This window comes from Cydia splendana, chromosome 5 (genome assembly GCF_910591565.1).
Source record: "Cydia splendana chromosome 5, ilCydSple1.2, whole genome shotgun sequence".
NCBI classification, from domain to species: domain Eukaryota; kingdom Metazoa; phylum Arthropoda; class Insecta; order Lepidoptera; family Tortricidae; genus Cydia; species Cydia splendana.
In genome coordinates, this window is record NC_085964.1 from 14,937,348 (window position 1) to 14,952,049 (window position 14,702).

Here is a 14,702-nt window from a genome sequence, read left to right on the forward strand (position 1 = left end):
ATACTTACAGATATTAATATTATTCAATACATGAACCAGTGAAGTTGCCACTAACTACTAACACGTATACAAAAAATAAACAACGGAATAACAACTAGAATATCCACAGAGCAAACAAACATTTGTCGGCATTGTTAATGAATTTAAAAATAAAGGAGAATAATGAGAAAAAAAAATCAGTTAAAAGTTAAAATATTCTAAACATTAAGTATTCAAAGTACTAAGAACCTCATGCTTAAACTTAACTAACGGAATTGACTGAATGAATGAATATTGACTAATATGATAAAATATTAGCACGGAACGAAAGAAAAACTTATAATGAAGTGTATAAACCGGCTTCTTACACTTTTGACGCTGTTAATTTGACAAAATATCGTTATGAAAATTTCGCTCGGAATATCATAAATCCTCTGAAATGAGTAATTGCTTGGATTATTTGGCCCTGTGACACTGCAATCCGGCACACTACAAGACACCATCTTCACTGAATTACTTTATTCAATACTTTTCGTCCTAATCCGTGTATATTTTTCAATTTGAAAATTACCGTGATACGCTCTTGGCCGTCCGCGGCCGTCGTCAAACTCAAAAGTGGTTACGTTTTCTCATTGGTAGTCTGACTCTTTCGCACTCATGGGATGTTCATATACGTGATGGCTTCCCTTTCGCACACTTAAGCTGTCTGTCAAGCGCGAGCGGATTCTAGGTCTATGCGTTTGCCAGTTTTGCGCCGCGTCGATTTGCTAATTAAACGAATTCGCGGCAATGACTCACGGAATCGCACGAGACCGCACGCTCTTTCCTGCTTGCTCGTATAGTGCTTTCCCGTTTTATCTGTAGCAATTAATGAATTTGATCTACCGATCAACGGAAAGTAAGAAAATATTACAAAAGTTTTAAGGCTCCAGTACACAGTGGTCAAGGATGGTCCATGCCAAGCCATGCTTTGCAATGCGCAACAGTAGGCCTATATCACGTAGGTGTTCACACAATGGTGCATCAAAAAAAATAAAACAAAAATAAAAATCAAAATTGTAGACTCTGATTGATATAAATCTATAAAAAACTGATAAGTCTCTTTATTGCTCCACAATAATGACATTTTGGGCTATTAACATTTAATCAAGCGGTCAAAAATTCAAGAAACTAGACAAACAATGGCGACTGTGTGAACACCACAGGCCACGGTACGCCCCGATTCCTTTGGAGTGTGCCAAAAAACCGACAACTCCCCGATTGCTCACCACGGCTGACAACTGACGGCATTCGTCCGCCATTGCATACCATAGCCCCCTGTACACAATGGCCAGGGCGTGGCATGGCCCATCCTTCACCACTGTGTACTGGGGCATTTAAGTCAAAAGTTTTTGCTGTCGTGTTATTCTAAGGGTCGAACAAACCGTAAAATTGACAATTCGATTTCTTCAACTCAAAACCAAGCGACTACGGAGCGGTTTGAACTACTGATAATTTAAAAACTAGAAGTTAAATCGACTTGGCCAAATCGGTTTGCAAACCGATTTGGGTTTAAATCGGAGTCGACTTATTTGGTTTGAAAATTTTTCGATTTGACCCATCACTACAATGACCAAGGGCCCAACGTTTTCTGTTCTCTTTCACGGCGCAGCAACTAGTATCATTTCTCTCTCCTCGCTCTTTTAAAAATGCCGTTTGTCAAAAAAGGACAACCATACTGTTGACAAGATGGACTTCAAATCAAGTGTTGCCTTTTGTGATGCGCCCAGGCTGTGTATGTGTGCGTAAAAGCGTATATGTGTGCTCTTTTAGGGATGTGAAAAGTCGATTTTAATCATGTTATATATCGATAAACGCTACACAGCGGAACGAAATAGCGATTAATTGAAGCTTCAATATCTTCGTTAAACATAAACATAATTGAAATGCTAATGGATAATGAATATATTATAATATAATAATATAATTCAATTATTGCGGAACACCTATTTTAGGAGGTATTTATGTATTTTAATTAAATATCTGAACTTTCCCTTGGTTCCCTGCTGGGGCGTGACTATAAAATTGTAATCTGATAACCACAATAAAGAATAAAATCGTTTTTGTTCATTTTAGGCACCGTTAAACCTTTGAAGTAAAATTAAAATTGCAAGAAATGTCGATAGTTTATCGATATGACTTTATCGACATGGCTACAGCAAGGTGGGCCTAATTGTTAATCGTAGGTCCATGTTAATCGTACACTAAACAAAAGTGGCAACAGTGACAGCTCGCTGAGACACCGTCTCTATATATTATAAGTCTATGACAATGACATAGCGCTTAACTCGTGTGAAACATGTTTTTCAGGCTGTTTCACTTGTCCTACTGCAGTCTCTACTTAAAAAAAAGTAAACCAAACTAAACGTCAAATTACGTCAAATCAAGCAAAATTTGTCAATCGTTGATAGGTATCGCATATCGTGTACCTAATTTATATAAATTTATAACAAAAAGGATGTTACTTCTATGACGATTTCTATCTTAAAATCTGTATAATAATAAGCGTAATATAATGGAAGAAGAAGTTTCATCTATTAGCGATACAATGCAACTCAACGGCGAGATCGAATGGCAACCGCTTGCTCTTACTTTGGTTGAATATCCAAAAGGTATGAATTATTTTATTACCACAATAAATTTCGTCGTCATATAAAACAGTCCATTAACATAATATCTGTAGATGACTGATACTAAGTGTTTAAATACAATGCAGACCAGTAAATAATAACAGTAGTTCATGCGTGAAAGTTGCACCGATTTTGCTTTACCGAAGACAATAAAACGATCTTAACAGCTCCTTAAACGGCCGGAGGAGTATCACGTATTTCGTTTGATTATTTCCAGGTGATGGGATAGGGAAATTCTTTGCCTTTATTAGCCTGTCGCCTTTTGGAATTGGCGCCGGATTCGTCACGCTAGTTTTATTTCGACGAGATCTTCATACCGTAAGTTGTACATTATTTTTCTCCGCAGAGAAATATCCCATTGCTTCATACAGTATCATTTTATGCAGAATATATATATTTTTATTAAATTCTGGTTTGTTTTCTGGTGAACATGTAAATTTTTGGATTACAGTATCTGTATATGTATACAGACACATAGTTTCACATAAGATATATATATTTGTTTCAGATTGCCTTCTTTGTAGGCACACTGGTCAATGAAGTATTAAACATAATATTAAAGCACATAATATGTGAAGCAAGACCTCTAGCGAGAGGGCATCTGTATAATGAGTATGGAATGCCATCATCTCATGCTCAATTTGTTTGGTTCTTCAGTATTTATGTACTGTACTTTGTTGCTATAAGGTAAGTTCATTTTACATTTAACATTTTACCTTTTGCTACCATAATAGCAGTATTTTCTTATTTAAATGCACGTTAAGAATTGTTCGCACTCCCACTACTACTCAAGCTGCATATGATTCTTTGTCCAACCGTGTCGTGGCAGCTTGGAACCGTTTACCGGATAGTGTTGTGACTGCTCCTTCGGTCAATGTGCTTAAAAACAGATTGGACAAGTGGCTTTTAAACAATAACTTAGACTGATGTTACTAGTGATGTGATATGACTTTACATACTTTGAACTATATAGTACTGGACACTGTGTGACATAGGCTCATCAGCTAAATAGCTGCTCGCCTAGAATTATATAATAATATAATTATTTAATCCCATTATATGAGGAGTGTCTTCTCAAAAGGGCTTATTTTTGAATGGTATCCATAGAGAAATAAGCCCTTTTGAAATGACACTCCTCTTATGTAAAAGTGGGTTATAAATTTAAGTTTTTTTTTAATGTTTCATAACAGCATTTGGAAGTTTTATCTGTGTATATAATATAAAAAAAATAAAAATATATTTATATTGTTTCAGATTGCACCATATAAACAATAATAGTATAATATCTGCATTATGGAAAGGCATCATAGTGAGTGGATGTATAAGCCTGGCCGTGCTCGTGAGCATAGGCCGGGTGTACCTACACTACCACACATCCTCACAAGTCATAGTGGGGGCCCTTGTTGGCTTCCTCTTTGCTACACTATGGTTCGCCCTGGTGCATAGAGTTCTGACGCCACTATTTCCACATTTAGTTTTATTGTAAGTATATGAGCTTTGCATGACTGGAATTGTGTAATGTTACTTTCCGAGTAACACAATTGTTAATATGTATTCATTGATATTAATGATGCTAAGTGAAATTATGTAGATTATAAAAATTTAATCTGTGTCTTGTTTTTGCCTGTCTGTATTCCAAAGGGTTTAAATGCATAAATTCTGTAAACACCAGATTTTCAGGCTGTTTGTCACATGTATTCAAATTTTTGAGGGAATAAATAAATGGGTTACATAACTCACAGAGTATTTACATAGAATCAGTTTTAGTCGTTTATGATCTGACAAGTTGTATTGTAAACTATAACAATACAGTTAAAAACTAATCATTTGACTACTGGAACTATTTTATATAAGATATATACAGTGGTACTAATTTTTATTTAAGTAACATGCAATAGTCAACTTTATTAGATTGCATTAAAGTTCATTTTATATCGGAATCTTTGTCTACAATGGCTGTCTGGCGGATAAAGGGTTAAAAACGTAGTCGCTTTATAATCAATTGTACAATGAAATTGAGACAAGTCTGTATATTCCAGAAAAGTGTGCGAGATGCTGATGATCCGTGACACGACGCTCATCCCCAACGTGATGTGGTTCGAGTACACCACGACGCGACAGGAGGCGCGCGCGCGCGGACGTAAGATGGCAGCGCTCAAGCCTGCTCAATGACGGTTAGTCGGCTAAATATAGCATCCAGGGGAATAGCAACATTATATGCAATAAATACCATGTTTGCAGTTATGCATGCATGCAAGTTTGGAGTTACTTTTTTCTTAAAAGCAGATGACCATGAAAACTAGTCTGGCCTGTGACATCATAGGCTGCGACTGCTGCGAGCATAATTATTTTCCATCGGTTTTTCACGGAAACGTACGAACGTGTCTTGCTATTGCAGTCAGTCTCGGTACAAAAAGTACTGAGGTTGACTGAAGTAGCATGACAAATACGAAGGTTTCGGAGAAAATACGATGGGAAACAATTATGCACCACAGTTGTACATTTATTAGAAACATTTTCGTTTCACGGGAAGTAGAATCATTGAAAAAATTAACGCATGTAGCTAATTGTCGATGAACCTGTTCAAGTTAACATTTTATCAATGAAATTGGATGTATCCGTGCAGGTACGCCGCGCCGGCGCCGCGGCTGGGCGCCGGGTCGCGGCGGCCGCGCGCGTGACTGCTGGCGGCGGCGGCGCTCGTGCTGCTCGGCGCCGTCGTGCTCGCCCGCTGCACGTGCCAAGCACCACCGCGGGACGCCACCGCCGTCGCCGTCGCCGTGCCTGGCTTGCCTGGGTATGATACCTAGACGGTATTTTAAACGACTTGTAAAAAATTAAGCTAAGGAAAAATGTTAGATTGGTCATTTTGAATTTACTGTGCTCGGAATCTAGTGCCCGCGGGTTTTTTAAAATAGGGTTGACGGACTGTCAAAGGTTTTTAGAGATGGTGTCGGCGTAGGTTTCCCCTGTTTCTAGCCTTTCAGTGCGATTTGGCTTAAAAGGCTAGCATCCGGGTCATACAATAAAAAAAAACAAGAATTTGACATTATTTACTGGCGCCATCTATAAAAGGCTTCGATCGGTCATCCCCCAATTCTGTTGTATGTTTTATTCTAAGCGGGAATAGCAGAATACACTGTAGGTACATCTTAGGAATACAATGATTCAGTTTTTTAAACTCCCGAGCGCCACTGAGTATCATATTTACATGTACAGGATACAATATATATTTACGCTAGTAGATGCCACTAAAATCGTGCCTAGTTTGAAAAGCGAGATCCGCAAAGCGTACATCACGCTTTTATTTCTTTAGGTACACCTTAAATAAAATTTCATGACACCATGATGATTTTTCCGCTTTACCGTTATTTAAAGTACCTACTTATACGAGTAGCTTGATTATTATTTTATTTGGAGTCACGGTAGACCTAAAACATTAGTTGTGTTGATTGCAGCTTACATTATTTTTACGCAATACCTATAATAGTAATGTAAATAATTCCTTAGTCCATTTTGCCGTTTCCGAGTGAGTGGCGGCAAATTTTATGAGCAAATACGATTTCACTTGTTTACTCACCGATGACTGAGGTTGTGAAACAGACTTCTTTCATTAAACATCCATAACCAGTTAGTTGTAAACCATTACTCAACATGCATATACTTAATCATGCAAATGACTCGTTAAATAACTTTCAAACACTAGCTAGCTACTTATGAGGTTAAAGGAGCAAAGCTAAACGCAGATGGCGCTGTCGTCTAACGGTTTCTAGTGATAGGTACGTAAGATTTTGTAAGTTTGAATTCCGGGTTTCAAATAAAAAAAAAGATCTTGTTAAAGAGCCTCGAAATAACCCCTAATTATTTTGATAGTTTATAAATTATAATTTACACATATGTACCTAATTGCAAATATGATATTTTTCAAAAATAATCTTAAAATACGAAAATCGTTAACAAATATCGGGAAAAAATAAACTATACATACAATAAAATGTAAGTACTTAACAATATGTCACTTTAAACCTTTCCCTAGGCGCCCTCTGCAGTTAGCAGTTAGCAATTAACAGCTTTACCCCCTTATTCATAAACGTTTACTAAAGTTTACAAGCCGATAATAATCGTTTGTCCCTTTCCATCATACCTATACGTCGGAAAGGGACAAACGATTATTATCGGCTTGACAACTTTAGTAAACGTTTATGAATAACGGGGTAAAAGTTTAAATCTCAGTACATAAAGCTACTAAAATTATAACATTTACAACTTGCTATCACATACCCTTTAGACTGCCAATGGCTGTTTTAATTATCGAAAACTTTATGTCTAGTTGCATAATTATCTGTATATCATGTAAAAAAGACGCGTAAAAGGATTGTTGATATTAAATTTATTTGATACGGTGTCAAGGAAATTACTTCTTAAGTATGAAAAACTTATTAAATAACATTTTATAATAGTATGTATGTATGTATTTATATTTGTATTGTTGTTGTTAAAACAATATAAGGAATAATGGGAATCCACATTTAACTATTCATTTGTTGCCAATTCAACACTCATTTAGAGTAGGTAGGTATTTCTTTTACATGAAGAAATAAAAAAATTGTTCGTAATTGTAATTTCCTAACGTACAGTACAGTCAGCTGCGAAGATACCTGGCCCCCTTTGTATACAAATTTGTATTATAATTTATTTTATAACGTAGTTAATAAAATATTTAATCCGTATAACTGTGTCAAAAAACCATAACGAGGTTGTTGTTGTTATAAGTAGGTATAGTCGTATGGTTTTAAAATCTCGGAATCCACTTGAGAGATTACCTGCCGATGAATGGCATTGTTACCTTTTGTTAAACCAAACCGCTAATTACCTGTGCAAAATGAAATGCAATAACAACAAAATATTCCATACAGATAACACCTTTACCGCTTGAAGAAAAGAATTAAAATTGCAATGGCACGTTATATATAGGCCCTTTTGGAATTCGGAGCCGTGGTCGCCCAGGTGTTTGTTTATGTTTTTATGTTTAATTCCCAAAAGTTCCTATATCATCGAGCACCTATTATTGTAATTTAACTCTATTCTTCAAGCGGTAAAGATGTTATCTGTTTATAATCTTTTGTTGTTGTGCATTTCAATTTGCACAGGTAATTAGCGGTTTGGTCTAACAAAAGATAACGATGCCATTAATCGGTAGGTAATCTCTCATGCGGATCCCGACATTTTAAAACCATACGATTATAGTCATGGAATTTAGACAGGTGAAGGAAAATGATGAATAAATAAGTAAATGCACGCACAGAATAAAACTCAAAACTTAAATTGACGCTGAAAGTTTCATATCTACAGGGTGACATTAGCCATTGGACAAACCCTGAAATCCCACGTAGGGTTACTTCTCAGAAATGCTCTAACGGTAATATTTTTTAAATTAGAACATAAGATAAAAAAATTAATTTTCAAACAAAAGTTATTTCCAATAATCGAGAACAAAAAGAAACATTCTGTATTAATCATTGGCAGTGCTTTTGACAGTTTGTTTGAAAATGTGCGGCAATGATGCCATTTGTCAAAAGTCAGAATCTTATTAATATCATAAATAAAAAAGATTATCGAAACGGTCGAAGAAGGTTTCATACTATTTATTACCTCAGGAGCTACTAACACATACAAGTTGCTCCAAAGTAAAAAAATCGTAATTTGTTAATTTGTTCGTAACCGCTACACCGATTGTTATGATACTTTGTATACTGGTTCTAAATACCCTAATGCATATGTACATTTCGGCCAATGGCTAGGGACATCCTGTATAAGTACCTACTTACACAAATGTTGCTATGTGTGTGGCCCCTCTCCACTTTAAGTTGTAAGTGCAATGTTAAACTTTCACTTAATATGTAACTAGATTTTTGTGAGATTGACTGTCACTTATATCTTTTCGATAAAAAAAGTGTTTTGGTAGTTTTAGCACGAGTGCGCCGCGATAGTGTCTCGCAGACAGGATAAGAACGGGTGGTCTATCACGTCGCCGGAGATACTGTCACCGCGCATTCATGCTAAAAGCTTACAGGTTCTTTAAGGTACCTTAACTTACACTTAATAAAAAATCATACATGATGTATGAATTACATCAACGATAATTTATCTTATAAAGCATTGTTTATAAACAGTTAAATTGACCACAATTTAATCACTTATTTTACCCAATCTTGTTTCGCAATGCGTACCTACTAGATTGTAAACCAGCTTGCCTTGGAAATAAGGAGAGGTGTACAGTCTAAGAAAAAAATCGTGTTTCAAATTTGACAGTTGATGTAGGTATGGACTGTATGGATGGTGCCGTATTGTGCTATCTAGTTCAAATGGAAAACTCTGGGACATGATATTTCTTAGACACATATCTTTTACTTTTACTACCAATAACTGTTTGGAAATAGTAACCGATATTAGCCGCATGGTACAATCAGGCTAGGGCAGATATAACCTGTATTCCCGATATCACTTTGTAGGCTGAAGTAATAAAATAATTGTAAGCCGAACCCGCTTTTGTAAATGTAATATGTATTGCCCAAATGTATAAGTAACAAATGGAATATCACATATTCATCTTCAAACCATAAATAGTAGTTCATAGGTACGAATGTGTTCAATGACGCGAAAATATCTAATAAATTATGTAGGTATTTATTGTTTCTAGTCTAAGATAGCTTTTTATAATGTTTAAATATTTACTAAAGCAAGCTTTGTGAAGGTTTCTGACTAACAATCACACGATTGATAATCTTACAATTTACAATTATTGTATAAATAAGAATATTTATTTAAAAGAAAAAACCTTATTAACATTTGTCAATGTCCTGTGGCCCCACACTAGGCTATGCCTGTCACGTGGTAGCCGTTGTAAATTGTAAAATTCCTTTTTCTTAACGTCTCGACCGTCTAGCGTCGGAAAGCAGTAAAAACACGTACCTACATAACATGCATAAATATTACAAAACTTATGATAAGTACATATTATATACAATTTTTGGTTTTAGATTCAGATGCAGTGCCTATACGGGTATCTATGTAAATTTTACCGTACGCTTATCTACTATTTCATAGTCGATAATTAATAGTACATAACAAGCCGCAGTTTATTTTTTAGCAAAAGAATTTTAGTATAGAATACCAATTGATACATATAAAAAAAAAATAGATAGCAGATAGTTTTTTAGATTTGAAGTGGAATACTTTTGTGTGTTGCAATTGTCGTCGCAAAGCGTAATCTACCTAAATATGTATCTTAGGTGTCGATTACTCGAATGATATAGAGTACCTACTTCATTTTTATGTGATTATTTCAAGTGCGCTAAGTACTGTGTCCAGCAGAGGCAGGTTACCTTTGACCTACCTGGAAAGTTTCAAAATTATTTAGACACGAAGATAAGATTGCGAATGTTAGAGGTTCTTGGATCACTACGCTCGCGTAGCGTTTTCGCTGACCTGATTGCTAATGATTACTAAGCAGTAATAAGTCTCACAATAATAAGAAAATATTTTCTCTAAATTTTCACAAATTTTAATGGCATTAAAAAGAGCCTAACTCAATTTTTTTGGCTCAGAAATTAGATATTTTATCCACCTAATTATGTGTGTTTGTAATGGTGCTTCCAAATGTATTATTTGTGTGGATTTGCTTCATTGCTTTGAATTTAGTCATTTGACCCTTTTGGTAGCAAAGTACATATCCATCATAAACTTATCAAGACTCCTAATTAAGGCCCAAAAAGACAACAGACGCTCTCAAGAGTCGATGTAAATTTCTAGATTGGTGCGGATGGAAAAGGGTTAAAAGAAAATATTCTAATTTTCCTAACTGGCATGATTAGAATTAAAATAAATTCACAAATCTGTTAGTCGAGTCCACACTATTGGCTTGCCAATATCGTTTCATTCTACTTCTAACTGCGACAAGTTTAGTAATCATTTACTTAATCTAGTCTCATTAAATTGTGTTTTAATCTGTCCTAAACTTATATATGTTATTCCTTATAAAATGTTATTAATAAATTAGGCCATAAGATTATTTTAAATCGTGCTCAATAATTTTATTTTTAACGTACCTATGTATAATATCTTTATTCATCTTTTTTTAAGTACTGTATATATTAGGCGACACAAGATAACAGTTTCTGTGTTGGCTATCTACTACAAACATAATAAGTACACCAATAATACTAATAACTGATAAAATTTAGTACCTAACGTGAATAGTGACTTCCTCTCGGAAATAGCGTGGTATATGAAATATATAGATGCCCTAGATTGCAGCCTAAATCGTGTAATCAGCTATATAGACTTGCAATTTACGTTATATAATATGTACCGGGACACATATAAACTAGAACTTGAATAGGTAATGTTATCTTCAAGGCTCGGAACCGGTTTTTTCTTCATACAAAAAATACCGGTATTATTTCGTTCTTTAGTTTATTATTTCATTTTTAATGGGACGATCTAATAATACTAAGTTGTTACCTAAATACACGATTCAGTCCTACGTAAAGAGCATAAAATAATTAAAAATATTGCCCTATTTCGGGTTTTTCAAAAAAACCGGTTCCGAACCTTGGTATCTTAAAGGTAATGTTATCTTATTGTCACAGTATTGTCATATGATCATATCCTATCAGTGGTGAGGCGTTTGTGAAACTATAGTGAAATTCTAATTTAATCCTTTGAACGCCAAAGAACGCATAAAGTCGACATGAGTAGTTCTGTTTACAGCCCCAAGAACGCGTATAACACTTATACGTGTTCTTGGTGTATTAATTTTTATGTACCTTCCTGCTTTTAAATAAGGTCCATTTCGGCTCGCATTCGCCTATGCCCTTTGCGTGCGGGTGACATTTTTGTATATATCACTTATGGCGTTCAACGGGTTAATAGGAGTATTACTGCAATGTTCTGCCGCCAGAGTGCAGCACTAGCGCAAACCGTAAACCATAGAGCAACTTATACATACTACCTAAAACCGTAAACGGTTTTTGGCACGTTTTCACAGATTAGGTATTTGTTACAAATAAAATATGACATTGATGCTTCAAGGCGTTTGCCTACTGTTTGTGCTAGTGGCGCCCCCCATCCCCACGCAGAGTTTTCCCTATTGGCTGTGTTAACACTATTCCTGTCCATTTATGGACCGGGAAAGTATTAAGGTACCGTTATCATTTGTGTCTTTGTGAAAAAGCAGGCTTACCTTTGTCAAACGCCTCGCCATTGCTGTTGAAAGTATGTACCTTCGCCGGAAATGGCGTCTCAATTAATGACCACATCAATCTACCAGAATGATGGGAATTAAACAAGCGAAACATAAAAATTAAAATTCTTGTACCTCTCGAATTGGTAATAAAACAAAATATGTAAATACTTTTTTTCTGTACAAAATTGTAATAATTTTTTAATATTATATCAATGGAATTTTATTACATTGGGTGATTTTCTTATATATTTAGATGTTTTCATATGTTATGTTGATATTACTGTCATAATTCTTCTATTTTTTGAATTCTGTATCCTCGAGAGAGTCGTTAGAATTGCAAGAACCTATTGAGAAAAAAAATAATATTTAAATTCTCATTACTGATACGTCCCACTGCTGGGCACAGGCCCCCTCTCATACGCGAGAGGGCTTGGGCTATAGTCCCCACGCTAGCCCAATGCGGATTAGGGACTTCACATACACCTTTGAATTTCTTCGCAGATGTATGCAGGTTTCCTCACGATGCACGATGTTTTCATTCACCGAAAAGCTAGTAAATATCAAATGATATTCCGAAAAACTCATTGGTACGAGCCAGGATTTGAACCCGCGACCTCCGGATTGAAAGTCGGACGTCATATCCACTCGGCCACAACCGCTTATTGAAACTTTGATACCCATGCACGTAAAACTATATTACGGCCGAATACAAGCCACATTCACGTCACTATAAGAATTGTATGAACACGACACGCTATGCGTGGTCGTGCGCCGTAGTGGGCTGCTTGATTTTAACTTGGCACACTACATCCGAGCACGTCCCTATACCTAATATGCACATAGCGTTGTCTCCAGGTGCAATACAATTTAGCTCAAACATCGGAGCGACGTGCGAATCGGATGCGGCGCAGTGTGCCATGCTGTTGCCGTCCAAATCAGATGGCAATGCACTCATCGGGGTAGGTACGCTACCAAAAAAAAAATTATGGTAGATTTATTTTTCAAAACGTTTTGTGAATGAGTTATCAAAATGAAAAGCTTTCAAAGGTAAAACGGGTTATTCCCACTAGTTACCACCAAGTTCTTACCAGTGGTAACTCCTGGGATTTTTTTCCCACCTTTTACAAATATTTTGGTGGTAACTACTGGGAAAATAAATTCCCACCTTTTACCAGTGGTAACTACTGGGAATAAAAATTCCCAGTAGTTAGTAGTTACCACCATCTCGGTTTGGTGGTAACTACTGGGATTTTTTTTTCCCAGTAGTTACCAGTGGTAAAAGGTGGGAAAAAAAAATCCCAGTAGTTACCACTGGTAAGAACTTGGTGGTAACTAGTGGGAATAACCCGGTAAAACTTACCGCTCACACCGGGGCCCATTGAAGAATGGGAATCGGTATTCACTTCGTGAACGCTCTCCAACCATTTCTGAAAATACATTTGATATTTAGACTGACCGTGGCAACGATTGACACGTAGGTATTCAGGTAATAAGGTAGGGTCACTGCGTCAGTTCACCGTCCAGTGCCTGGTATATATTCAAATTAAATACTTACGCAATTCTTGAATTGTATAGGCATATATTCAAATTATACACAATTATTTGTGGCAACTACGCCATGTGGACAGAAACAGGCACAGGACGGTGAACTGACGCAATGACCCTTATTAAGCATAGACATGTACTTACCTAGATGGCAGCCTGGATACATACTTTTTTAAATATCTACACAACAGGCTACAGACGTCTGCATCTTCACTTCAGGGAGTTGTTACAGGAGTGTTATAGATCCCTTAAAAACCTTTACATTTACGCCTAAATACCTACGCCTAAGTACCTTATCAGGTGGAATAAGCCTGCTAGATTTTTTCATATATTTGAAGTTAGCTTTCTGTCCGAGATCAACTAAATGCTTGGTGACTTCTGTGGTCGACATGGCCTTTGTCAGCATGCTTTGCAAAGTTTGGGGGTCTTTCGCGAGCAGTCCTGGAAACATGATTGCTAATGGTTTCATTTCCCGACCGTCTTCCGATTCTACCTAAAAAAGGAAAGGAAAAGGATGGTAGTAGGATCACTAAGTTTGTCACTTGTGCCTAAAACAGTCATTTCCACCCTTTTATAGCCCAACACTGTTTTATGATAAAAAAATCCTCGCATTGGTGTGGTAAAAATGTATGTATTTCACTCGGTAACAATAAAGTTTGTTTAACCCTCGCAACGCTCAAGATTCCACTTATCAACCACTCGTTACGCTCGTGGTTCAATATTGACACCATTGCTCGTTGATTACTCGGGTATAAACAACAACTTTTCCCCCTTATAAAACCAATAAATTATTCATATCATCAATCTATTTACCTATTCTCATAGACCACCGGTTGGAAAACACTGGCCTAAAGAATAGTCAAAGTAGATAAACAGGTAATCAAAATATTATTACCTCCTCGATGGATTCAGAGGACATGGCTCTATGTGTTGTCTGTAAAATGTCTACCCATTCGGAGTCTTTGGCTATCAAGGGGCAACATCGTTCCTCTATATCATTGACATTACTATCGCCTGTTGGTCTGGAACCCTGAAATGTTTATAATAAAGCTAATCTGCAATTTTATCAACAATGGACAACTTTATTGAGCTTTATGAAATTTACTGATGCCTGAGAAATGTCCCTTGGTAATGATTTAGTTTGAACTTTTTTAGCCTTCTTCTTTTTAGACTCATTAGTATTCATTTTGCAGAAACCATCATGTAATATTGATTAATATTTCTTGAATTCCTTAGAGGTGTTCATTATAAAATCTATAAGA

At 36.1% G+C, this 14,702-nt stretch overlaps 2 protein-coding genes across 3 annotated transcripts; one reads left to right on the forward strand and one right to left on the reverse strand.

The window, feature by feature from the left end:
- The first annotated feature begins 2,409 nt into the window (after positions 1 to 2,409).
- On the forward strand, positions 2,410 to 4,831 carry LOC134791128 (dolichyldiphosphatase 1-like). The gene is made up of 5 exons (XM_063762153.1): positions 2,410 to 2,630; positions 2,866 to 2,966; positions 3,157 to 3,335; positions 3,903 to 4,130; positions 4,688 to 4,831. Exons 1-5 carry the CDS (start codon positions 2,534 to 2,536, stop codon positions 4,818 to 4,820), a joined length of 738 nt encoding a protein of 245 aa, XP_063618223.1. The 5' UTR covers positions 2,410 to 2,533; the 3' UTR covers positions 4,821 to 4,831.
- A 7,232-nt stretch (positions 4,832 to 12,063) lies between these two features.
- LOC134790771 (uncharacterized) lies at positions 12,064 to 14,693 on the reverse strand. 2 transcript variants are annotated; one of them, XM_063761695.1, is made up of 5 exons: positions 14,552 to 14,693; positions 14,336 to 14,470; positions 13,733 to 13,933; positions 13,256 to 13,322; positions 12,064 to 12,239 (listed from the first exon to the last, which is right to left on the reverse strand). In XM_063761695.1, the coding sequence occupies exons 1-5, from the start codon at positions 14,624 to 14,626 to the stop codon at positions 12,190 to 12,192; spliced, it is 528 nt and encodes a 175-aa protein (XP_063617765.1). In that variant the 5' UTR covers positions 14,627 to 14,693; the 3' UTR covers positions 12,064 to 12,189. The 2 variants fall into 2 exon arrangements, with proteins under 2 accessions (XP_063617765.1, XP_063617764.1); XM_063761694.1 differs by having other exon boundaries at positions 14,546 to 14,688.
- Between the last annotated feature and the right edge of the window lie 9 nt (positions 14,694 to 14,702).